Here is a 24,545-nt window from a genome sequence, read left to right as displayed (position 1 = left end):
TCCATCCTCAGACATTACTGTGCAGAATCTGATTCCAAATTCGCAAGATGGCGCCGCCCGTATCTCTGGAATTCTAGCATCAATTTGACCAATAGAAGGAAGTGGGGATGCGTCGTCCATTTTTTTCTACAGTCTATGCGATTACTACAGATACACCAACATCTTATAATTCAGTTTGCGCTTCAAAGTAGTTGCAAGACACCAGATGCATGTAGCTACTTCCTTCAGCATAAAGAGCAGGGTGCTAGATGCAAGAGGGGGAGAGCGTTTGAGGCTGCTTACCCTCTGAGCGTTAATAAATAGTTTATGGATGATGCTGCCAGCCGGCCCCTGGCCAGCTCCAATCACCACCACCTCTGGTTCTTCCAGCAGGGAGATCACAAACCTGGGGAAAAAAACATTCCATTTAAATAAAACATTGTCATGAAGGTCTGATTCATGCAGTCTCCTTCAAACAGATGATGTTGCAATCATCTAATGGTGTGTAAAGCTGTCTTCAAGACCAGCGACTACTTTAAGCAACCTAAAATATGAAACATAGTTTGCTCTTCTCCTCACTAAATAATTCCATTTGTATTATTTTATAGCTAGTGAATCCGTATTGTTTTATCCTGTAGAAAACCATTCAATGAGTAGGTGTGTCGGAACTGTAAACTGCAAACTTTCTTCGGCCTCAAACTTCAGATCCTTTCTTCGTCAAACTGTGTACTAGCCACCTGAAATTAAATTGTATATTTTGTGGACTTAAAAGGTGATCATATTAAAACAGTGTGTAACATACTTCTCCAGCTCATCTGTGCTTTCTCCCTTTTCGTCCTCACCGATGGCGAACTTGGCCTTCAGCGACCGAGCTTGGGTTATGACCGTCTCCATGGTCATCAGCTGGTTAATAAAATCCTACACACAGAGGTGCATACTGTCAGAACAGGAGCTGGAGGAACCAACATATTAAAACATATTAAAAGTACAATACAGCTAGCACAGCGTGAAGAACCTTATCGGTCCGCTGGAGACGTTCAACATTTCTCAAATATGCAGCATCAGTTAACACCAAAAAATCCTACATAATATGTTCATATACTGAGATGAAATGTCGAATATGGTTGGGAAAAGCAGAGGTGACTAAAAGTCTGAGACCACAACAGAAATCACATTTCCATGTAAACCTGGAAATAATCACAATTTAAACTGGTATTCTCTCAGGGGCTTTCTTTCATATCAAATGATGGCTGAACTGAAAGCTTGGTGAAAGACAATGTAAAATGCTTTGTATCAAAAAAAAAAAAGACCAACCAAAAGTGAGCACAACATCAGATGTTCACTGAGATTGAAAAGAAATGTCATCTTCCTAATAGAATTTGCTAATACAGAATGCAAAACTCAAATCAATGGAAATCCAGTGAATACTCACCTCTAAACCACTTATCAGGAGCTAAACAACGTCGTATTGTTTATCAAAACCCTATCAACTGATGAATCTGTGTTAGAAATTTGTGGAAGTGACATAAGTTTAGAAGGTAAGAAGACCAACTGGAGACAGTGCAGTGAAACATAGCGGTGGGAATGTTCAACTCTGGGGGTGTTTCGCTAAGAAGAATTCACATTTGCAGCAGGATTATGAGCCCAAACACATCTTAAAGATGTACCTGCAGACCAAACAAGACCAGGGAGTGCCGACTGTCATCGACACTCGCATGACCTTAAACCCACAAGCCACACATTTATGAGGCACTTGAAGATGGAGAAAGCCAAACATTCATTACAACATAAGAAGCTCTTTGAGAAATTAAGATATTTTGAAATTCATGCACCATTTGAGATTAAACTATTCTCTACTTTTATTTATGTAGATTTAAAGAGCTGTAGGGCATTCTGTTTATATAAGCTTTATTGTGTCAATTGCCTGATATTCAGAAAGATAAGAAAGTGAAACCAGAACAAAACTCTGGACTGTTTAGTGATGAAATGAACTGTATTTCCTTTTAAAACCAGTCTGATAGTGGAGATTCCAGTCCAGCTGTCACTGACCTCTAACTTCTTGTAGTCGTGGTTGGGGGGGTGCAGCAGCTTGCTGGCTTGAGACGTAGCCTGCTGAATGCTTTTCTTGACTGATGGAATGTCTTCTACTGACTCTGTTAGAGAGGGAATGAAGAGGAGACATGAAAAACTACAACAAAAAGTTGCAAGAGCCATAGAAGGGAGGCAATCAATTAAAGGTGGGGGACTATGGAATGATCAGCCCATCGTTATACCTCACCCTAACATACAGGTTCTAATGAATATATTATCCCACAGTGTGGACATTTGAATAATTTTCAATTTTTCTATTGATATTTTCCACTTAGTTGTTTTTCTGGGATGGCTGCCATGACATAAGGCTCCTGACTTTCCTTTTTGATCAAGCTTATAGTTAGGGCTGGACTGAACCATCCCTTAGTTATGCTGCTATAGGCCTAGGTTGCTGGGGGATGATGAACTCTTTTCTCTCGCACTGAGCGCCTATCCTCTAATTTCTTCTCTATTATTACTTACGCAATTGTGTGCAATGTTTCACTAGAAAAATATGCACCTTACCCAAAACAAGTGTCCATGTAAGTTAATGTCATTTGACTGTACATTAATAACATTTTGCCAGGCTGCTGTGTATTTGGTTGCACAAGCAAAAACTCCAAAACAGAGAGAGAAGGAAGAGAGGATCGCACTAATGAGATGTCTTCTTTGCACGCTGGTGCTGCCTTCTGATCTGCTCATTTTCCACAGTGGGAACTAAGTCACTTGTTTTATGTCATCCTGTTAGCTTAACTTGGCATATGGGGGCACAGAGACAACCCATAAATATATATTAACATTAACATGCCATTGTCTTCTGAGATTATGATTATGTCAGCCTGTAATTGGATGGTCCTCCAGCCAATCAGAGCCATGTTGTATTAGGTTATGATGATGTGCCCATTTTTAACAAGCTGTTTCAGCCATACTGAAAGTTTCAATCTCCCCATTAAAACATGGAAAATGATGCTCGTCTTAATTTCTTTTCTTATTTATTGTATTAATCTTCGGAATAACAGTTATTAAAAACAAAACAACAAGCCTATTTGTTTTACTGTTCATCTGCTGACCCACCTTCCTCCTTCAACTTCAGCATAGCAGCATGGATTATACAGGGCAGGAGATGACGGGCCAGGTCTGCAGGTTTCTGCATTGCCAAATAGTGCAGAACCTAAATGGAAAGAAAACCCTAGTTTAGTTTCCTCAGTTCATGTTGCCCCTGTTTGCTACCCTCGTTCAGAGGACAACATGCAGGTACTGACTATCAGAAAGATACATACAAATATAAAACAGTGTTGTTGTTTCAGCTCACATTCTAACTCACTGTATCTTAAACCAATATTATTCATCATGTATTGTAAAGTTTATATCTATTTATACAGATTAAGACTTTAGAAGGTGACATATTCCAATATATATTTTGTTGAAGTTCATAACTTTCACAAAAAAAAACAATAAGAACCACTGATATATAGATTACTGTATAAAGTCATGAAATTTATTGTTTATTAAATATGTTTTCCACCACGAGTTCAAGTGACCTTGGCCAGTGGCCCTAGGGTACTCCTGTGTGAAACTCATGATTTAAAGCAATCCCTTTCATATAATTCAGACAAATTTAGCTAGTCACAGATGGTGACTGTCAGCTGTAGATGTATCATATCTGTGCATACTGGATATTTATATTACCTTCTCCGCCTCCTTAGTGTCGTCAAAAAGCCTCTTCTGGCGGCGTGCAGGTGTAATCCTGGCCGTCTCCCAAGCCTCCACCCACATGTTGCCTGGGATCTTCATCCTGGCACTGAGTTCCCCTCTCACCACTGTGTTACCCTTCTCATCGACCACCTCCTCCTCCACATAATCCCGAGGAGAGTACCAGCGCACAAAGTCTTCCAGAACACAGCCTGGGTTGGCTGCCTGTGGAGAGAGTTTTATTTCAGCTTATGTTCAACCATAACTTTTATGTGAAATTATATTATAACTGAATTGTAATGCCATCTACATTTCTCTGTCATTTATTGTCAGATAGCACCATCAGGTTATGTCCTGATATGCATCCTAAAATCAAGTTCTCATCTTTACAAGCCAATCTCATAGTAATGAGTATCATATATCATAGTATTATTATGTACATTCTAATATGCTGCAAGTCATTTTTTGAATGTGGAGAGCTTTTGCAATTTCAGGAAAAGGCATAACTGGAAGTTTGCTGGTCAGTATAATTGTATGATAAATGATAATTATTTTCTAAAAATCATTTTCACTGCTAGCAAAGTAATGGTATAGTAATACAGAGGATTGGTGTCGTCTAAAGGGTTAAAGCAACACCAGAGATCTCGGGGTTAAGACATAATGCAGCATTCTGATTGAAAGACACCAATATTTACACATCATTTCACAACTCACCTGATAAATAAAGGGGAGAAACAATGAAGAGAGAAAATGAAAGTAACATAGTGGGAATGCAGATACAAACAAAAACAAAGGGGAATCTGAAATAAGCTTCAGCAATCAGTGAACATCTGAATTTTCTAAGTGTGATTGGAGCTGGAATGGCATTTACTGCTGGAATTTATATTTATCCGAGGAGAGGAGAGTTTTTTTTTTTTTTGGCCTCAATGCAATGTAATGTCTGTGTATGATTTATGGCATGAGGAAGAAACCAAACAGACTGATCAAAAGTGGTTTCCGTGTGTTATTAGTGTGTATTAGTTGTCAGTGATCAAGTGCTTCTAACAAAGTGCATGCCATGTTTTGCAAAGCTGCTCTTTATTCTATCATAATACACACCTGACCTACACTATTAAGTTAAGGTTGTGCTGTTAGACTCTTCATTATTGTGCTTCCTGCAGCCCTTTTTTTAATTCTAGAATGTGTGCCATGTGTTGCTAAAGACGCCTCCAAAACCTGCCACTTCTTTTGTACACAGAGACAGGAAAAACACTGCAACTTTAGATGATGGTGTAAAGTGAAGCAGCTCAACTATAAATTATGACATGACCTGTAAAAATGACTTCATGCATACATGTGTATACAACATGTATGAATTCATCTACCGATTCACTTGTTTCAGTTGACAACTTCAGCATTAAAAGCAACTTACATGGTCTTGGCTGATCACTGATCACATCAAATCAAATCAATATGTACACTGGCCTGTACATTTTGACAGTGGACACTGTCCTGCCACAGAATAGAGATTCAGCTAAAACCTTGACTTTGGACCATATGGAACTTGAAAGACTAGCTCTATTTGTCATTTCTCTTCTGTTTTAAACTATTGCTGTTGCAGCTTCTAGACTGAAGTCAGGAACTACAGCGCTGACAGTGATGCTAACTTCGTGATCAGCTGACTTCGCTTTCCAAAGAAGGTGCCAATAAAAACTTGAAAAAATACTTGAACTTTACTAGTAAAGGTAGAGGGACAAAAAGGAGAGAAAGAAAGAGCAATGGAGCTGTGGCAGAATGAATGGGACGGTGTTCATAGGTTATGGACATCATAACAAAATACAGGAAAGTTTAGCTGCAGCCTCAAGTGATTGTATTGTTCATGATAACAATCAGGTTTCAAGTTTAATGAGCACACATAATGTGAGATGTTTGAATGTGCTAAGCATTCAGATATTGTTCATGCCATCAGCACAAATGAATGAAAATCTGAATCGTCGTACTGCACAGATGAACAATACGAGTGAGTATGCAGCCTGTCTCACCTTGAAGGACTCCATGTCAGAGAGCAGGCATGCACTCTGCATGCGAGCCCGGAGGTGTGTACCTTCGGCTGACGTGCCCAGTTTGGCCAGTACTTCAGACTGCTCCTCTAACAGGTCCTCTGTCATGGGAGCAGGTTCCTGACAAAGAAATGCACACACATCAACACTGATGGACTCAATAACGTCATTATAGAGCTCACTCTGCCTTTTGAATTCTATGGTTCAGAAGATGATAAGGTTTAAGACCATGCAGAGAAAGCTAATGTCTTTGAGCTTCCACCGACAGAATGTTTCCTTGCCGAGCTGCAGCAGGGGTTTTTCATCAATGAAAGGGGATTATAACTTGTGACCTGTGCATGTTGCCAATTTTGTAAAATAGTCACCACTCTTCCAAATGTGCTACAAATGGAATAAACAGTATTGCCATTCCTTTACCCTCTCCCATCTCTATCAAATCTGGTTTCATCAGCAGTTTCCCACCATGATGCTGCCATCAAGGAGTGTCATTGCTATGGGGTGGGGGTGCCTGGTCTGGTCTAAGTGGGTGGTACATGTCTAATTGACATCCACATGAATGCCAGGTCCAAAAGTTTCCCAGCAGAACACTGGACTGTCACAAGATGGTCAATGTTATTTACTCCTCCTGTCAGTGGTTTTAATGTTGTGGCTGATCGGTGTATAATAACTTATTTTACACATAATACATTAATAATATCAGTGATAGATGAATGTGTTAGAAGAACAGAATGAGACAGAGAAATCCTGACCTGTGTGACAGGAACATAGAGGGGTTCTGTAGAGTTGAGCAGAGTCATGTTGTTGTAGGGGTGCAGTCGGCCTTCTGCTTTGCTCTTAGTGCCATCCTTTCCTCCCTCACTATTTGAAGCCTCTGTCTCCCCCTGGTCACTCAGGCACTCAAAGAACTCATCCTCGCTGTCGCTCCAAGAGTCCCAGGACTTTCCTTGAGAAGTGGACGTAGCTGCGGCTGTAGCAGACTCTGGCGCTTGACGACTGTTGTGCGTGCCACTGGACACCCTGCGCTCTCTCTCTTTGCCTCCCTCCGATGCCTTGCGAGCCTCGTCTCTGGCCCTTTTCCTCTCTATGCAGCAGTTCAGCATCTATCCAAGAAGAAATAGACAGGGAAAACTTAACATGACTGTCTTCATCTCTGTTTAAGTGGTGACTGTCAGTCAGTCAGTCAGTCAGTAATGTTCCTTACATTCCAAGCACGACATTACAAAACATTCCAAACTTTTTGCTACAGAATGAGAGCACAGAAATGTAATGAGTTTAGTGGACGTTTTATTTAGGATATGCATTCATTTATCTGACATGGTCAAAGTTAAATACATTGGCAGGGAGATAGCTGGTTTGACTATAAACACAAAATTATTTTTCGAAATGAGAAGAATCTCCTCAAAAGTGTAAAATTAGTTTATTGATAGTTTTTCATAGTTTAACAATTTTACCTTCCTTGAGCATATGAGTGAGAAGAGCACTGGAGTGATTCCATTTGCAGTGAAATCAATAATTCTTCCACTTATACTTTTGTATAAGGGGTTTCTGTGTTAGGACCAATACTTTTGACATTATACATGCTTCCCTTAGACAATATTATTAGGAAACACTGCATACATTTCCATTGCTATGCCCAGCTATATTTATCCATGAAGCTAGACGAAACAGCTGGTTAAATTCCAGCATGCTTTGTGAACATAACCTATATACCATTGCCTTTTCTAAACTCACTGTATTTGGCCTTAAAAAAAATAGTTTCCATCTAATCAAATAGCCTCTCTGGATGGCATTACCTTTTTTACATATTGTTTGAAAATATATGGGTGTGCAGAAGGCCTTCCACGGATTAAAATAAATATTGTGGTTCTCCCTGAGGCGGCTACAGCTGTAAGCCATGTCGGCATTTGATTTATCCAAACACTCAAATGACTACCTGCAGCTTCTGATGCAAAAGGCAACAGCGAAGATCAGGAGCCCCCGCAGCCAATCTGTAGATTAGGAAGCACAGAGAAAGGACAGATATGTGTGAACAGGACTGTGTTAATAGAGTGATTAAATACACACGTACTACTTGTATAACACAAAATACCGTTTGCATCTTAGATGTATGTACACTTTCTGTATTTCATGACAAAGTACTTACAAAACACATGATGATGAAAAACATGCAAATGAAAAGTACATGCGAGAAGAGTAAGTATGTGCTGTACCCACCCATAGATGAGGTAGTTGTTTTCCCAGCGGTAGCGCAACTCGAGGACAAACTCCTGCCAGAGGTGGGCAACAGCCCGCAGACCGCCATAGTTGTAGTTTACTAGACACACGCATAACGCCAGCCGGTACGTTAAACTGTCACAGGGTGCTGACTTCAGCTGGAGGAAAAGGTTCTGAAGGAAGGGGATAGACAGGAGGATAAGTCAGTGCGTGGAAAAGTTTGCACAACATTATTAGGTGTTTACTTACTCTGTAGTCTATTTTTCTAGCAGAATATATGTTTGGTAAAGCAGAATATTGTATTGTATAGTGTTTTATACACAACAGCACAGTATATACTGTACTGTATGCAGTGATCACTCTGTTAACAGCAACATTACTTGGGTGATTTGTGCACATATTTTTCATAGATTTACAATATTTTTTGTTATTAAGTGTAAAGTATTTTTCCCTCATTATCTATTTATCCATGTCTCTAGTTCTTGTTACGATTCTGAGTCAGTCACTAATGCTTGAAAATGTACATTGCTATACAGTTTATTTTTTTATTTTTTTTAAGTTAAATTTCACCTGACTACACACTTTGACAGTCCAACTGTCAAAGTGTATAATTTCTGAAAGGGCAAACATACATAATCAGAGTTTTTATCTGGCTTGGTGGTCCCGAAGGAGTTTGACTGGGCAGTTTTGTTCTTAGTTTTCTCTGGTGACTTCTCCACAGCGGCATCTGGGAAGAGATACTGACACAAGGAAAAACAAGAGATAGTGAGACAATAAACACACACTAAGACAAGAATACTGAGATACTGAGACAAGAATACTGAGATATTTAGCCCTCGTGCTACCTTTGGGGTCTCTGGGACCCCAAGCGAATGGACAGACAGATAGAGATCATGCAAGAGGGTAGCACGAGGGTTAGACGAGTACAAAATGAGATACTGAGATAAAAACAGAGGTACCTACAAAGCTGAGATACTGAAACAACAAGAACTAACAAAAGTGCAATTCGGTCCTCTTTTTACATAAAACCAATCCATCTGCATTCATATCTTTTGCCTGACACAGGAGCTGAATATTAGTTTAACCAAGCCTTAATCAGGTGTGTACTAACATCATAAATGTATTTTCCTGTCATAAAGAAGAATATCCAGCATGGTTCGGCAAGGGTTTGATTCTCAGGGCCTTTCTGTGTGGAGTTTGCATGTTCTCCCCGCGTTTTTCTCCAGGCACTCCGGTTTCCTCCCATCAGCAAAAACATGGGTGCTAGGCGCCGGGTCAACTTGGCTCACAGTGGCGGCGCGCACGGTTGCAGCGGCTCAGGACTAACCCTCCATCCAACCGTGTAATTTCGTTGTACATTGTATAATGACAAAATAGAGCACTTTACTATATCCCAACTGTCTTTGCTGTCATACATGTCTCCTGATTGGTCCATGTGAAAATGGCTCTCATGGTGGCAACATCCTCCACATACTTCCCTTTGTAACAGGTCACAGTCTCTGCATACTCATAGATATGTGTATGATGATGACACGTAACTCGGGCTTCCTCCCACTGTCCAAAGACATGCTCATTTGGTTCATTGGTGATTCTAAATTGGCCGTAGGTGTGAGTGTGAATGGTTGTCTGTCTCTCTGTGTTAGCCCTGTGATAGACTGGTGACCTGTCCAGGGTGTACCCTGCCTCTCGCCCGATGACAGCTGGGATAGGCTCCAGCCTCCCTCCAGAGGACAAGTGGTTACAGAAAATGAATGAATGAATAATGACATGTAGCAGTCTTTCTAATTAGAGCTGGGAGGACTATACACAGCCACCAGACACTGGCCTGAAATGTCCTTCTTAGCAACAACAAATCTTTTATATTTCTTCTTTTACAATGAAAAAGCAGGACCAGTTCTGAATAATTGATATCAACTAATGTAGCATCTGTAAGACAGAGTTGGGGTTTCTGTACAACTGAAAACACAACAGTCTTTCTACACGTGTTGACTAAGTGGCTGAATCTGTATGCAATCCACTTTGCTTTCTAGGGACTGTAAGTTTGATAGAAAGACACAGAGGGAAGCAGTATCATGCAGCATCCTGGCTCTTCAAGTCTCTTAGGAAGACTGACGCCAAATGAATCATCTGCTGCAGTTGATTTCCAGTTATTCTGCAGCAGTAATGTCTATTTTCAGGTTCAGCATGGTGTTACTACATTACTTTATGTGTTTTAGACAAACACTTGTACACTCATCCAAAAAAGGCAGCTGCCACAGTGTGTCCCCAAACCAGGGACTCATTTGCCCACTTAACAAGTCCTCAAGCTGCGATCTTATGCAATGTGCAACATGTAATGTGCAATGATTGTACTCAGTATTAATATATCAGTGCTACTTTTCAGCCTCCTCACATTTTTTCCCATTTTGGCTACAATAAGTTGAGGCATGGTCTCAGATATGCATACCATGATTGTAAAAAACACAGACATTTACTGCATAGTTTGGTTCATTCTAAACTGATGGTCTACAGTGAAATTGCAGTTATGTGTTTGCGTCGTGTCTTCAAGTCTAAAAGTACCTTCTACTGTCATGTTTTATGTGGCAACAACATCCATATAAAACAATACGCCTGCCAGAGTAACCCTTACCAGAAGGACAGAATTGAGTACATCGGTGTTGAGTGGTGACTCATCAATGCGTCTGTGGCGGCGGATGTGCTTTCGGGCCGTGTGCACCATGTTGGAGACAGACAGTTTGTTAATTGGCACAGCAGCCGCTGGCTCGGTCAGCTTGGATAGAGCAGAGCTGATGTCGCTGTTTTCTGCAGGGGAGAAATACAGAAGTTATTACCAATCACATTTTACACTGCAAAAGATACCATATGTACAGTATTCCCATACAGTACCAGGCAAAAGGAATATATGAGGACAAAACATTTAAATAACTTTTATGTAATTTGCAAAAAAACAGACAACGGAACACCTTCTCCAAAAGGCTCCAACAATGTTGTTGTCTCAAGGGCTGCTAGAGGACTGATAGTAACTGGCACATTTTGCACATGGTAGCTTTTGGTTGGTGTAATTTATTCATTTCATTTTGTATATATATTTCTCTATCTTTATAGATTATGTACAGTATGCGGAGTGCCTGTATATTGCTGCTGCGACAGTGAAATTTCCCTTTTCGGGATTAAAAAAAGTGTCCTCCACCATGGGCTGTTTTCCCTGCTAGCCTCTGGGAAGAGGTTTCGCGGCATCTGAAGCAGAATAACCAGGTTATGTAACAGCTTCATCCCAAAAGCCCTAACTTACTTTATTCTAGTTTTTTTTCTCAATCTGTGTATAGTGGCTGTTGGGTGTCAGTGTAATTTCATTCAAATGTACACAGCTGGTGTATAGCTTTGAATGACAATAAATAAACTTTAAGTCTATCTTTCTATGCTTGTAGAAAGACATTACTATCTGTCTCACATCCGTTTCCGTTAGACTTGTTAAGTTGCATGGCGCAGTGGTAAAGTGGTTAACACTAACACCGCCCAGCAAGAAGGTTTTCAGTTAGAACCTGCTGCCTGGCTGGGGCCTTTCTGTGCAGAGCATGCATGTTCTCCCTGTGCTGTTTTCTCTGGGTGCTCCAGCTTCTTCCCACATTCCCACATAGGGTTAATTGGTGACTCTAAACTGGCTCTAAAGGATAAGGTAATAGATAATGGATCATGACAGCCAGATTCATGTTGTTAATATGTAATGCTGGTAAAGCTGATGAATTGATCCTCTCTTGGTCTTTCTTTCCTGAGGCAGACCTCATGACTGATGCTTTCAACACAGCAGTTGATGGCTTTTGCACATGAACGTCTTGGAATGATTAGGTGTACTGCATATCGAGGGGAATATCCTCATGTTGTGGAGATGAGTACTAAAAGGCTGACTGCCAATATTTCAGTTAGTGGGTTTGACGCTTAGGATGCAGTGTATATAGTGATATTACAGAGAGGAACAAAAGTTCAGCCAGTGACCTGACCTTTGCCCTCCTCTTCAGTCAATCCTCTTCCCAGAACCTCTTCTGTAGACTCCTTCCTACAGCACAACTTAAAGAACTCAGTCAGAAAGTCACCTAAACGGGAAGAGAAGAATGTGTCAGACCCATCCAACATTAGCCACACAGCTGAGGGCTTCATACTTTGTCTAGCTGAAGAATACAGTTTACGTATTCTACTCATACACCAAGCAGCTCTACAATCACTGGACATATCTGATAACATTTGCTGTTGGAACATTTCTGAAACAGAATGACTTGTATGGGAGACAGACTAAACAATATAATCTAATGGCCTTACTGTAATGGAATGTGATTTAACTTACCCAGTAAACACTGAGGGTTTTCAGCTGCCCTGACTCGAACTGACCAGTGAGGAGCTTGGAGAGGGTCAAGGTCACTGGCAGATAATAAACAGAGAGCATGGACATAGTAAAGTCATGTCAGTAGAGATACAGATAACTAGATCTACTGCACACACTGGAGGATTTAGAACACTCTTACCTGTAGACATCATTGTCCACTACTATGCCCTCTGTCAGGTGAGGCCAGGTGGTTGCAAGATGAAGTTCACTGCAACAGACACAAACAAACAACTTGGTTTTCTCTTTTATATAAATATCACACATAAACATGAAGAAAAATGCAATTAAAAGACAACAAACAAAAAGTAATAGTTCTCATATCTACTACACACATGGATAATTGAAATATAATCAGAACATCAGTATTGTTTGTACTTTACTGTAGGGTTTAAGAATGCATTTTAATCTAGGTCTTTACCTGATTGGTTCCTCACAGGCTCCAAACGGAAGCTTCCCAAACTCCACCCCTCCTACCTCACCTCCAAGAAGTGTGTCAAAGTCTACAAGAGGCCCCACCGCCCAAAGAATACACAGCAAGTTAGATTAAAAAAAAAACCTGCTGAACTGCACAGCAGGGCATTTGCTTGACATTTCAATGTGAAAGGCAAAGGTCACAGATGCCACAAAAGAGGCACAAACATTTTATTATTTTTATATTACACATTTTAAAGGAATATTCGGATTCGGAAGTCGCATTCAACAATTGAATAATGATTAAATATTAAAATCATTCAACAGTATTACAGATTTTTTGCTCCAACATTGTATTATTGTATTTGTGTAACAACAACATCTTCTGTTCTATATGTACCCACCTGGAGGCTGCTGTGGCCATGAATGCTGTTGCCAGTCTTGGAGAATATAGGTAAACCGAATGGCAATGTTGACTGGAAGTGAAGGGAACATGGTACAACCCTAATGAAAAGAGAAATGAGGAAGACGCTTAGGTGCATAAGAAAAAAGAAATAAGAGAAAATACAATGAGGAGGATCTTTGGTGATGACAAGAGTCTACAGGATCCATATAACGCAGGCAAAATTCACCTCAAATAGGATGAAGTCTAAACTAACTGAACTGAGGATGTAATTACCATTAAAATGCAACTGTATACTGTAACACCTAATAACAGTCCACATCATAAATGCCTTTGCTTTAGAAACATTTTAGGGCCTTGAGCACCTCTACATTACATCTTAGCATCCCCAAAGTACTAAAAACTAGTCGTAATAATAATGCATTTTATTGTCCGTTAGAGATGACACAAGTTCAAACACTTGAGTGGCTCAGAGCAGAAAGCTCATGACAAAAATCATCGTTCTTTTAAATCAGTCGTGTGGATTTAAAACACATGCCACCTGGTGCGTTATCAAGTTAGTTGAATACAACACGTTTGTGTGAGACTATTAGTGCAAAGAGGGAGTGAGGAGGATGGAGAGAGAGGACAAGAGCAGGAAGAACCAGGTGAGTAAATGGGCAGATTGTGAAGTTAAATGAAAAAAACATTTAATTAGCTCAAATTTAAGATGCATTTCATTGGTGCTATTAAAATTATTTCAACGGATATTCTAAAGAGGACATATCCATTAAAACCTTGCCCTGGTTAACCATAAATGCCATTTGTTGCTGGTGACAGTTTTTTGCTGGCGAGTGTAGCTCATTCAAATCTATGAGTGCGTGATAGTAACTAAAAACCATGTACAGCATACCAACACAACTAGAAAATATGAAATCCATATCTGTTCCCAGTTTCTTTAAACTTCTTCAAGAGTATTTGAGCCAGGTGATATATCACATATATAAAGTTCTTTCATATATCTCCCTCCATCGAACTTACTATCTTAGACTTGAAGATGTCCAGCAGCCCAGACAGGTGGTTGTACTGGCTCGGCACCTTGCGGAGTTGAACAATCTCAAAGTCGGTGCGCACTCCCGGTCCTTGGCACTCTCCAGTATACATCCGACGCCACTTCTGCTGGACTTGCACAAACATGGGCACCTGGCTGAACGCATGAGAGAAAAATAAATTATTAGTACAAAGAGAGAGTTTACCCTACCTCTTGTATACCACCCTGCTGCAGGTTGTCTCGATCAGCTAGATCCCAACCACCTACAGGTGTCCTTAGGAGCTGTTTTGGCTGTTTTGAAGCTCAGTGTGCTAGCTCAAATGGTGGAGTTTGACTGGAGATGAGGCAGGTGGGTGACACTGAGGCAGACAACTGTGACCTATGAGGAAGCTCACCTGTCACTAAAGTTATTATTAACCATAAGCACTGATGTCATTTAAATAACTCATTATAAATATTCAGCCTATAATGGGTCAACTTTAAATCTAACTTTCTATAATGGTGGCTAAAGTATGAGCTATGTACTGGATGAAATCCATCATTATTGTAGAATAAGCAGGAGTCTTCTAAACAACAGTTTCTTCTGCTAGCATTATATCTGTCTTATAAACAAATTTCTGTTTACAATCACTGTTACAATCACATAGTATGTAACCTTGAGTTTTTATAAATGTGCCGAATACATTTCGTTCCTCATTTCTCTTCAGTCTTGAAATTTCTGTTGTTCACATCCATGTTTACTGACTTAACAAGAATGGTTATCATGTCATCCCGCAAAAAGTGCCTGTTCTTTCCCAAAGATTTAGTTGTTGTCCAAGGACAACATATCAGATTGTTCTGTGGAACAAACTATCTGGACCAACATTAGTGGTTGGTTAAAGCTCAGTAGTTTGTCTGTTATGAGGGAGACATTGGATTACATACACATATTAATTCTATGATTTAGTGCTTGCTTTGCAACTTGTAGTTTAATTAAAGTGGGGCTTATGTCTTATTCATAAAATGCTTTGCTTTTTTAGCACCATCAGTTTGATTACCATATTTTCCTCATAAAATCCAGTTTCAAAAAAGTGTTGCATATTCAAGAACTAGGCAGTGAAGTGCTGACAATATTGGTCCTGCAATGGAGATAATAGCTGTTTTACGTAATGAGGAGAATCAGAAGGACAGGCTGAAAATGGTGAAAAATTAATTTGACTGCTTCAAAGAAAATGTGAGGATAGAGCGGTAGTATGTAACTGAAAGAGTGTCAGGTCTGAATACGCGTACTTAAAGCTTGTCGCTTGCGATGGGATAGCCCAGGATCAATACGCAAGGTCTCAACAGACCCTATGTGCATGGTGCAGATGTTTTCAGAGTGATAAGTGATGTGACTACCTGAGAATATATTGGCTGATAGTCACATTCTCTTATATTCAATCCACAATCCACCAAAACAGCAGGGGAGCTTGGAGAGACACAGCCCTTGTTCTTTAGACCTGGTCTTTTGTGCTTGCACTTGCATGATGAGAACAAGAGCAGTATAACTGAAGCATCAAACCCTTGATGACATTCATTAGTCATTAGTGTAAAAATGGTACAAATGTGATTAACTCAACAAAAAACTGTTAAGGGCTGCATTCTGTGAATTTAATATGTGCCTGAATATAGTGTGAGGCCACCTGTCTGAAAGCTGAAGTTGACCCAGATGTGGACCTTTCAAGTCAAAACCACCAAAGAACGACCAAGAAGAAATGGAGAACAATAGCCTAGTCTAAGCACAGATGGAATTTTGCATGGAGATGTAAAACTGAATTCAGTAAGCCACTGTCAGAGATAAGAAGACATTTATGCAAAACACCTACAACTAGTTAACTCTGATAGGTAACGCGTCTGACGCGTTTAAAAATGTATTTAATCGCAGTTTGTATTCCAAACAACGCGAAACTTTTGTCAGTGCACAATTTCCTGGTACACCGATTACACATCAGAGCCCGGCTAACAGCTACCAAAATGGAGGAACTGGATGAAAGCACGTTACCAGGACTGATGGAAGGCAAATTTTATTTTTAAAAAACTACCTGATGGATGCCCTGATAAAAGTGGGATTTTGTACAAGTTGTGCAAAAAAAAAAAAAAAGAGTTTGCATACCACCAAAGAACTTCAACCCTACAGTGCCATCTAAATGCAAAGCATGTTGCAGTGACCACAGAAACCGCTGGAGCTGTTAGCGCTAGCAGTCCCGGTCCGAGTACGGACAAGACATGTCGGCAGCACAAACTGTTTTTTGTTTTTTTTTACCATTTAAAGTCAATACTGTACTTTAAGTACTTAAATGTCACAAGATGGTTGCCACTCGTATCCCCAGGAAAATACCGTCAGTTTGGCGAATGCAAGGAAGTGGGGACGTATTGTCCATATTTATACAGTCTATGGTTTTCTCAAAGTAGTGCTCTGAGTGATCTCTGGAGCAACGCAGACAAAACAATTATGAGAAAGTTATCTTGAGTTGAAAAATGGACTCACCAGCCACTGTTAGCCAGAGAGATGGAGATGGAGCTGAGGAGGAGATTGCATTTGGACTCGCTGATAATGGCCTCGCAGTTTGCTCCAGGGCTGATGACCACAAACTCTCGTAGGCCATACCTGTGAGCATTAAAGCAGAATATTCACGCTAGCATCATATTTTTCAACACTGTATTCATAGCAACCGGTTTGTATCTCTTAACAACAGCATATCGAGCGCCTGAAAGAGTGGCAGCAGGTCACAGTAGCTCCGTGATTCTTACAATTTTTGTGTGTTCCTTCGATCTTTTTTTTTTTTCTAACTTATTCTTGAATCCTATGCCAAAAAACTATCACCATGTTTTTTGGCCGCTTTTGTCTTTTTAAGATGCTTTTTTTCGTTTTTTCTGGACTTTCAGTGCTGAGCTGTAGCGCTCAGCAGAGTGGCCGTCCTTTCGTATACACACGAGAGCAACTGCTAGCGCTGTCCATACCCCCTGCGCTGTTCGGAGCGAGGCCTGAGATTCCCGAGGAACTTAGGAAGAAGCGCCGGAGATGCCGTGCTGGCGCGAAAGTGAAAGAGCGGAGACGGAAATTCAAACCAGCGGTACCATCTGTCCTTATGGGGAACGTGAGGTCTCTGGTTAATAAGATGGACGAACTGTGTGCGCTTGTTAGGACCCAGAGGGAGTACGCCGTGAGCAGTATTTTGTGTTTTACGGAGACCTGGCTGCACGCGAACTTCCCGGACCACAGTGCATCTTTACCCGGCTTCAAGACTCTACGGGCGGATAGAGACACGGTCCTGAGCGGTAAGAAGAACGGCGGCGGGATTGCTGTTTTTGTGAATGAGAGATGGTGCAACCCTGCTCATTTGACTGTGAAGGAGCGTGTCTGTACGCCGGACATTGAACTTTTAGCTGTGGGAATGCGTCCATATTATTTACCGAGGGAATTCACGTCTGTCATCTTTGTGGGAGTTTACATCCCTCCCTCAGCGGACAAGGCAGCAGCGAGTGACACCATCCACGCCACTGTTGCCAGGCAACAGTCCAAACACCCGGAGGCCCTCGTTGTCATTTCTGGGGATTTTAACCACATCACCTTGGACACTGTTTTACCCACTTTCCACCAGTTTGTTCATTGTGCGACCCGGGAAAATAGAACTCTGGACCTACTGTATGCTAATTCAAAGGATGCATACAGTGCCACTGCCCTGCCCCCACTGGGACGGTCTGATCACAACTTGGTGTTGTTAACACCTGAGTATGTCCCTGCAGCGAAGAGACAGCCTGTCTCCACGAGGACAGTTAGGAGGTGGAGTGAGGAGGCTAGCGACGCTCTGCAGGACTGCTTTGATACCACCAACTGGGACGTGCTCTGCCAGCCCCATGGGAATGACATTGACAGCATGACAGACTGCATCACGGACTATATAAACTTCTGTGAGGATACAGTAATCCCTACAAGGACTGTCCGCTGTTATCCTAACAACAAGCCCTGGATCACCAGCCAGCTGAAGGATCTGCTGAACAAGAAGAAGCAGGCCTTCAGATCTGGAGATAAGGACGAGTTGAAGAGGATACAGTGGCAACTCAAGGTCCAGCTGAAGGAGTGTAAGGACGCCTACAGGAGGAAGTTGGAGGTCAAGCTCCAGCAGAACAACACCCGGGACGTGTGGAGGGGCATGAAGCTGATCACTGGCTTCAACATCAAAGCCAAACAACAGGACGGTGGCCCAGACAGAGCCAACGAGCTTAATGTCTTCTTCAATAGATTCACCACTGGACCCCCTGCTGGCCCTCCACCCCCCACCACTCCAGTCTTTACACCCCCCCAGACGGCCAATCAACAACTCACCACTGATCCCTTCCTGCCTATCACCTCTGCTCTCCCCCCTACTCCCACCCCCACTGAGAAGACCAGCCCTATGACTGTGACGCCTGGCCAGGTGAGAAGACAGCTGGAGAGAGTCAAACAAGGCAAGACAGCAGGCCCCGATCGTGTCAACCCCCGGGTCCTGAGGACTTGCGCTTCACAGCTGTCTGGCATCCTGCACTTCATCTTCAACCTGAGTCTGAAGCTGGAAAGGATACCGGTGCTGTGGAAAACATCCTGCATAGTGCCGGTGCCCAAGAAGCCCATCCCATCTGGCCTCAACGACTTCAGACCGGTTGCACTGACGTCACATGTCATGAAGGTCCTGGAGAGACTCGTCCTGGCTCAGCTGAGACCCCTGGTGACCCCTGTCTTGGACCCTCTTCAGTTTGCGTATCAGCCTCATGTTGGTGTGGATGATGCTGTCATCTACCTGCTGCACCGTGCTCACTCTCACCTGGATGGTGGAAAGGGCTCTGTGAGGATCATGTTCTTTGATTTCTCCAGTGCTTTTAACACCATTCAGCCCTTTCTGATGAGTGAGAAGCTGCTCAGGATGGGTGTCAGCTCTTCCATTGTTTCCTGGATTACTGATTACTTGTCTGACAGGCCCCAGTTTGTGCGGCTGGGGGGCTCCCTGTCTGATACTGTTGTCAGTAATGTGGGGGCACCACAGGGGACTGTCCTGTCTCCATTTCTGTTCACTCTCTACACCTCTGATTTCCAGTACAGCTCTGGGTCCTGCCACCTGCAGAAGTTCTCAGATGACTCTGCAGTGGTTGGGTGTATTAGAGATGGACAGGAGGTGGAGTACAGGACACTGATCGCAGACTTTGTGGAGTGGTCCCAGACAAACCACCTACTCCTGAATGTGGACAAGACCAAGGAGCTGGTCATTGACTTCAGGAAGAAGAGGACACCAGTGGAGCCCATCTCCATCCAGGGTCTGGAGGTGGAAGTAGTGGACCATTATAAGTACCTGGGAGTCCACATGAACAGCAGACTGGACTGGAGGGACAACAGTGATGCTGTGTACAAGAAAGGACTGAGTAGACTCTACTTCCTGAGGAAGCTTAGGTCTTTTAACGTGTGCAGCAAGTTGCTGGAGATGTTCTACCAGTCTGTTGTTGAGAGTGCCCTGTACTTTGCTGTGGTTTGTTGGGGGAGCAGCACCAGCAAAAAGGACATAAGTAGGATCGACAAATTGATCCGAAAGGCTGGTCATGTGATTGGCAGTAAGTTGGAGACGTTTGTCTCAGTGAGGGACAGGAGGACACTGGACAAACTGCTCTCCATCATGGACAATCCGTCACATCCACTACACCAGACAATAGAGGGGCAGCGGAGCTCATTCTCCAACAGGCTGATCCAGCTCCGCTCCCACACTGAACGCTACAGGACTACTTTCATACCATTCTCTGTCCAGTTGTACAACAACTCACCTTTCTGTGACAGATAACTCATTGTTATTAATGTTAATGGATACTACTGCACCTTACACCTTACCCTGTATATATAATTTATATTTATATTCTTCCATTTCTTGTACATTTGTTCATATTCTAATATGATAATTTGTACATTTTGGCTTATACTATTTCTATTTTATGTTACTAGATCTTATTCTACTTATTTTTTATTTCTATTTTATTTAACTTAATCTTTTCTTTTTATCTGAGGTTCTTAAGAGTGTGTTTTTTATGACAACTAAGCTACTGTAACCAAGCAATTTCCCTTGTGGATCAATAAAGTTTATCTAAGTCTAAGTCTAAGTCATATGCTTCAATTTAGACATGGATGACTTTAGCTTAATACAGTATTTTGTTTAGAGGTGGTGCTGTTTTGTTTCATTTTGCCCCAGCAGTGAACAACATGCAGAGTCCATACCACTAACTTTGGAATAAGACTGATAGGAGCAGCTGGCTGACATTTCTTTGGGTCATCTTGGTGATACTAGATGCGACCTCAAAGCGTTCCAGGAGAACGAAGTTGAACATAAACAACAAACATGGCTGAGCGGGATAAGATAATATTTGTTTTGTCTCTGAAGTTACTAACAATGATCGAATTGAGGTCTCTCAAAGTTTTTCCACCAGCAAGGTAATATACTTAGCTAATAGTAGATGCTCAACAAACCTCCTCTCTTTTTGTCAGACTCATTTCTTCATAAATAATCATACAATTGTATATTTTATTTTAAGTGCGGTTACGCTTATAAGAAAAGCTTTCATCTCCTCCACGTTTTCATGGTAATTTCTCCAGGCGGTTCTCATTTGTCTGAAATATATACTTTATTAGGAACACCAGTACACCTGCTCTCCACGAAGGCCACGTAGCACTGGTACAGTGCAAAAAATCAGGCTGATGCAGGTCAAAGCTTCAGTTAAGTAAACCAGCAATTTCCACTTATTTCTCTAGTATGAAAATGTAATGACTGCCTGAACTCACCATCTGACCAGGCAGTGGGCTCGAGGTGGGAAATCATTGTTCATACACAGAAGGTCCTGCATTGCCAAGGGTAAGGCATCTGGGCACAAAAGCAAATGCTGTGTTAAACATGCCATCCTATATCTTACTGTCAAGTTATCAGTTATCAGAGTTTTCCACAGTTTTCGTCCCATCTGATTTCATCTTAGTGGTATCAACATTAGTTGTGAGTGGAGTGCTGCATTAGATGGCCTGACCTCCACAATTACCCAACATAAACCCATCTGAGATGGTTTAGGATCAGTTGGACCACAAACAGAAGGAAAAGCAGCTAACAGGCTTCAGAATGTAAATTAACAGGATAAATAAAGACAAACCCTTGGGTGAGAGAATGTATCTAGACTTTCGATTTGAACTGTACATATTCTGGAAGGTTCAGACATGACAGTACCTTCCTCGAGTTTGTCCTTCCCATCGTCTCCCTCACAGTCTTGTTTCAGAAAGTAGTGGGTTATGAAGAACTTAAAGTCAGCAAAATGGATATCCTGAGAGTCCTCCCCCCAGGTGCCGCTGGTGTATTCACCCTGTGTTCAAATAGCAAAGCGTTAGAATGAAGAGAATGAATAAATACAGGCAGCGCAGTACCCTCTGACATTACACAGGCAAACATTAAAGGATTCACGAGAGCAGAATACCTTTTCTGGAGACAACTTTACTGCAGAGCTTCCCGTTAGCTTCCAGTCATTTAACACTTCCTCAACTCTTGACACAAACCTTCAGGGAGAGAAAGGGGTTTTACAAGTAGTAATGGGAATTGGCTGAACATACAGAACAAGATATGGTATACACCAATAACTGACTTGTGCTTCATGTTTCAATTCAGGAAGTTGGCAGTTCATTTCAATCAGCTCACTGCTGTACAACAAACACTGACCAACCTCTCTGTAGAAAATCTACTTAATGTTTACTTTAAAGTTCAAGCTTAGCCTTGTCTTGACATTTAATAGTACAGTATTTTGATACACACAAAGGATCTTTTAATGAATTTAAAACAGAAAAATATGCTGAAACCAGACAACCAAACAATATCGCCCAAGTCATTCTCCAATACAAACCAGTGAGTGACCAGTAAATAACTGAGCCAATTGGCAACTTTACTGCAACTGACATTGAAGGGCTTTAGAAAGCTGCTTGCAGGGCAACGCAAGATATAAAGATCTACCAAGACCAAGGTGGTTGTATAGTTGTGTCAATCCAGAAGTTATATAATATGAAAATATTTAATATTTATTCATGTGCTGTCCAGATATAAAAAAAGACTAGTTTCTAGGAATCTTGGTTAGGGATGAAATGCCCTGAATGTTACTGAACACATCTTTAAATGACTTAGTTAACTAAGATGACAGGTTCACTGTAGGGCCTTATATCAGATTAGAGATACCAGCCAAAGGCTTTTACTTTATTACTGCTCAGATCCAGCTATCTCACACTGTGAGGGCTGAGTTGTGTCAGCATTCCACTGAGCTCTGTTCACAGTGTCACACATTTCTCTTTCTTCTGCTGACCGTTATATTTCCAACTGCTTAGTACAAGAAGACCTCGAGTAGCATCGTGTCTTACTATAAAAAAAAAAAAACACTGGCTAAAAATGTACCTTTTCCTTATTTAATTGATATTGTTAATTGTCGCAGTACATATGTTTATCATCGTCAAGATAGGTAACAGATCCAACATGTCCGCTAGACAACGGTGTTTTTCTTTAGTAGCACAGAATGTAAAAAGAACTAATGATTAGTCAAGTAATAGGTATGGTTAGGTTAAGTATCCAGGAAATAAATTAACATTGTGATCAACGGAACAAATGATTTTAAGTGAGTGTGTAATAGGTGTAACCTGGACATTTCAGTGATCAGAGCAATAATGGCATTTCCTACCGTTCCCACTCTGAGGCGGTGGTGAAATCCGTGATCTCAAAAACCTCTGACTCGGGCTGGAAGAGAGAAGCACATTAAGATCGGACATAAATGCAGTTCTGCTGTCAAAACACTTCTTGCACTTGGTTGTTTTGCTAAGCAAACTCACATCGTTGTCAGCAGCCATGTTGATGCCCAGCTGTTTTTCTTCTTCTGCGACTATAATTTCCTGTTTCCGGTCGTGTAGACGCGTGGTTTATTGCTGCCCCCTGCAGGTCCAAAACAATACTACCAAAAATACAAGCTTAAACGAGGACATCCGGACTTGAAGGGTTTCTTGAACATGTTACAGAAGCTTCTTCAGTTCTAAAATGCTGGTGAGGAATATGGGTTTAAATAGGAACATATGTCACTATCACCATGTCCACTTACAACTCACATAACGAGGGAATGTCTAAGGACACGTTAATGTCCAGAGTCTCCAGTCTTATGGCAAATGATAATTGATCTTATTTGGACTTTTCTACCTATACTCAAAGCATCTTACAGTCACAATGACATATCTACCTATTCATTCACACAAGCACACACATCGACACACTAGTGCCAAGCACTGGGAGTAACATGGGGTTCAGTGCCTCAATGGAGGCCACTTTGGCATGTGGTCCATTTACCAGGGATTGAACCTGGTTCGTGAACAACTCGCTCTGCCTACTGAGACACAGCCTCCCCAGGAGTCAACAAGAGTGAAACTTTCTGGGAACACACCCTAACTGTGTTGTGATATCTCAGTCCACCTCCCCCGTTCAGAGAAGGGTTTTCCAGTTTGACATAGATGTTTTCGTTCTCTGACTAAAATGTGGACGTTGTTGTCCTCAAAGGAGTGTCCTTGTCCTTTAGGTGTAGGTGGACAGCTGAATCCTGGCCTGTGGATTGTTTGTTAAAATAGCATTTATTGTGGAAGTATTAAAACAGTTTCCTCCAAATACAGAGTAGTATCTCGTCGATAACAGACGCTAGTCATACGAGTTTCTGAGGGGCAACAACGGATGTTCCTATTTAAACCCCAACTCCCTGTCTGTAAGAACTGAAGAAGCTACTTGGATGAGTGGCGAAACACAGATGGAGCAGGTTTCTGTATCAGCCGAGCGAGGTCTGGCCCTGAAAATGAGCCCCTGGGCCAGGTAGGACGGATTTGAGTAGTTTTGATGCTTACACCTTATTAAGTTGGATTGTAGCTTAATGAATGGCTGAAAATAATATAATAATAATAAAACAGAAAATAAACTAAACTGAAAAACATTATTTTGGGTTTTTTTTATCAGCATTTTTATTTTTTATTTTTTTTTTGTTTTACACATCTTAATTGTCTTGGTGAAAGTCTTATTTGACCCATTCATCCACCTTAACCATGTCACTTTTCAGGAAGAAAGCCCTGAAATTGAACCTCTCCCACTACTTTAGTTGTGTGGCCTGGGCATACTGCACAGTTCACTGGCAGATTACAGTCAGGAGCTTTGTTGTACCACCCCAAGATTTTCCATGGCCCTATCTGGGCACATCTAAAATCAAAAAAAGCTTTAGGTTGACTGTATGACAGTAGCCAACCTGCCTGATAGCCCTCCA

General features: G+C 41.5%; 1 protein-coding gene across 1 annotated transcript in view; it reads right to left on the bottom strand.

Annotated features, from left to right (window-relative positions):
• Positions 1-23,119, bottom strand: part of rab3gap1 (RAB3 GTPase activating protein subunit 1) — a 29,882-nt gene extending 6,763 nt beyond the window's left edge. The window contains exons 1-23 of the mRNA XM_084567101.1: positions 23,089-23,119; positions 22,941-22,996; positions 21,702-21,780; positions 21,458-21,590; positions 21,028-21,106; positions 16,723-16,842; positions 14,207-14,372; positions 13,188-13,287; positions 12,791-12,872; positions 12,512-12,580; positions 12,334-12,407; positions 11,993-12,085; positions 10,624-10,796; positions 8,627-8,734; positions 7,995-8,167; positions 7,714-7,768; positions 6,530-6,880; positions 5,763-5,900; positions 3,739-3,966; positions 3,124-3,220; positions 2,029-2,132; positions 782-897; positions 283-385 (exon numbers count right to left, since the gene is read on the bottom strand). Coding sequence (XP_084423227.1) covers positions 283-385; positions 782-897; positions 2,029-2,132; positions 3,124-3,220; positions 3,739-3,966; positions 5,763-5,900; positions 6,530-6,880; positions 7,714-7,768; positions 7,995-8,167; positions 8,627-8,734; positions 10,624-10,796; positions 11,993-12,085; positions 12,334-12,407; positions 12,512-12,580; positions 12,791-12,872; positions 13,188-13,287; positions 14,207-14,372; positions 16,723-16,842; positions 21,028-21,106; positions 21,458-21,590; positions 21,702-21,780; positions 22,941-22,996; positions 23,089-23,106 — 2,715 coding nt within the window. The 5' untranslated portion in view covers positions 23,107-23,119. The remainder of the gene's footprint in view (positions 1-282; positions 386-781; positions 898-2,028; positions 2,133-3,123; positions 3,221-3,738; positions 3,967-5,762; positions 5,901-6,529; positions 6,881-7,713; positions 7,769-7,994; positions 8,168-8,626; positions 8,735-10,623; positions 10,797-11,992; positions 12,086-12,333; positions 12,408-12,511; positions 12,581-12,790; positions 12,873-13,187; positions 13,288-14,206; positions 14,373-16,722; positions 16,843-21,027; positions 21,107-21,457; positions 21,591-21,701; positions 21,781-22,940; positions 22,997-23,088) is intronic.
• Positions 23,120-24,545: the final 1,426 nt, after the last annotated feature.

The sequence above is a fragment of the Chelon labrosus genome (assembly GCF_963514085.1).
Source record: "Chelon labrosus genome assembly, chromosome: 19".
Classification (NCBI taxonomy): domain Eukaryota; kingdom Metazoa; phylum Chordata; class Actinopteri; order Mugiliformes; family Mugilidae; genus Chelon; species Chelon labrosus.
The sequence above is the reverse complement of the archived record's forward strand: the minus strand, read 5'-3'. Positions and strand labels throughout refer to the sequence as shown.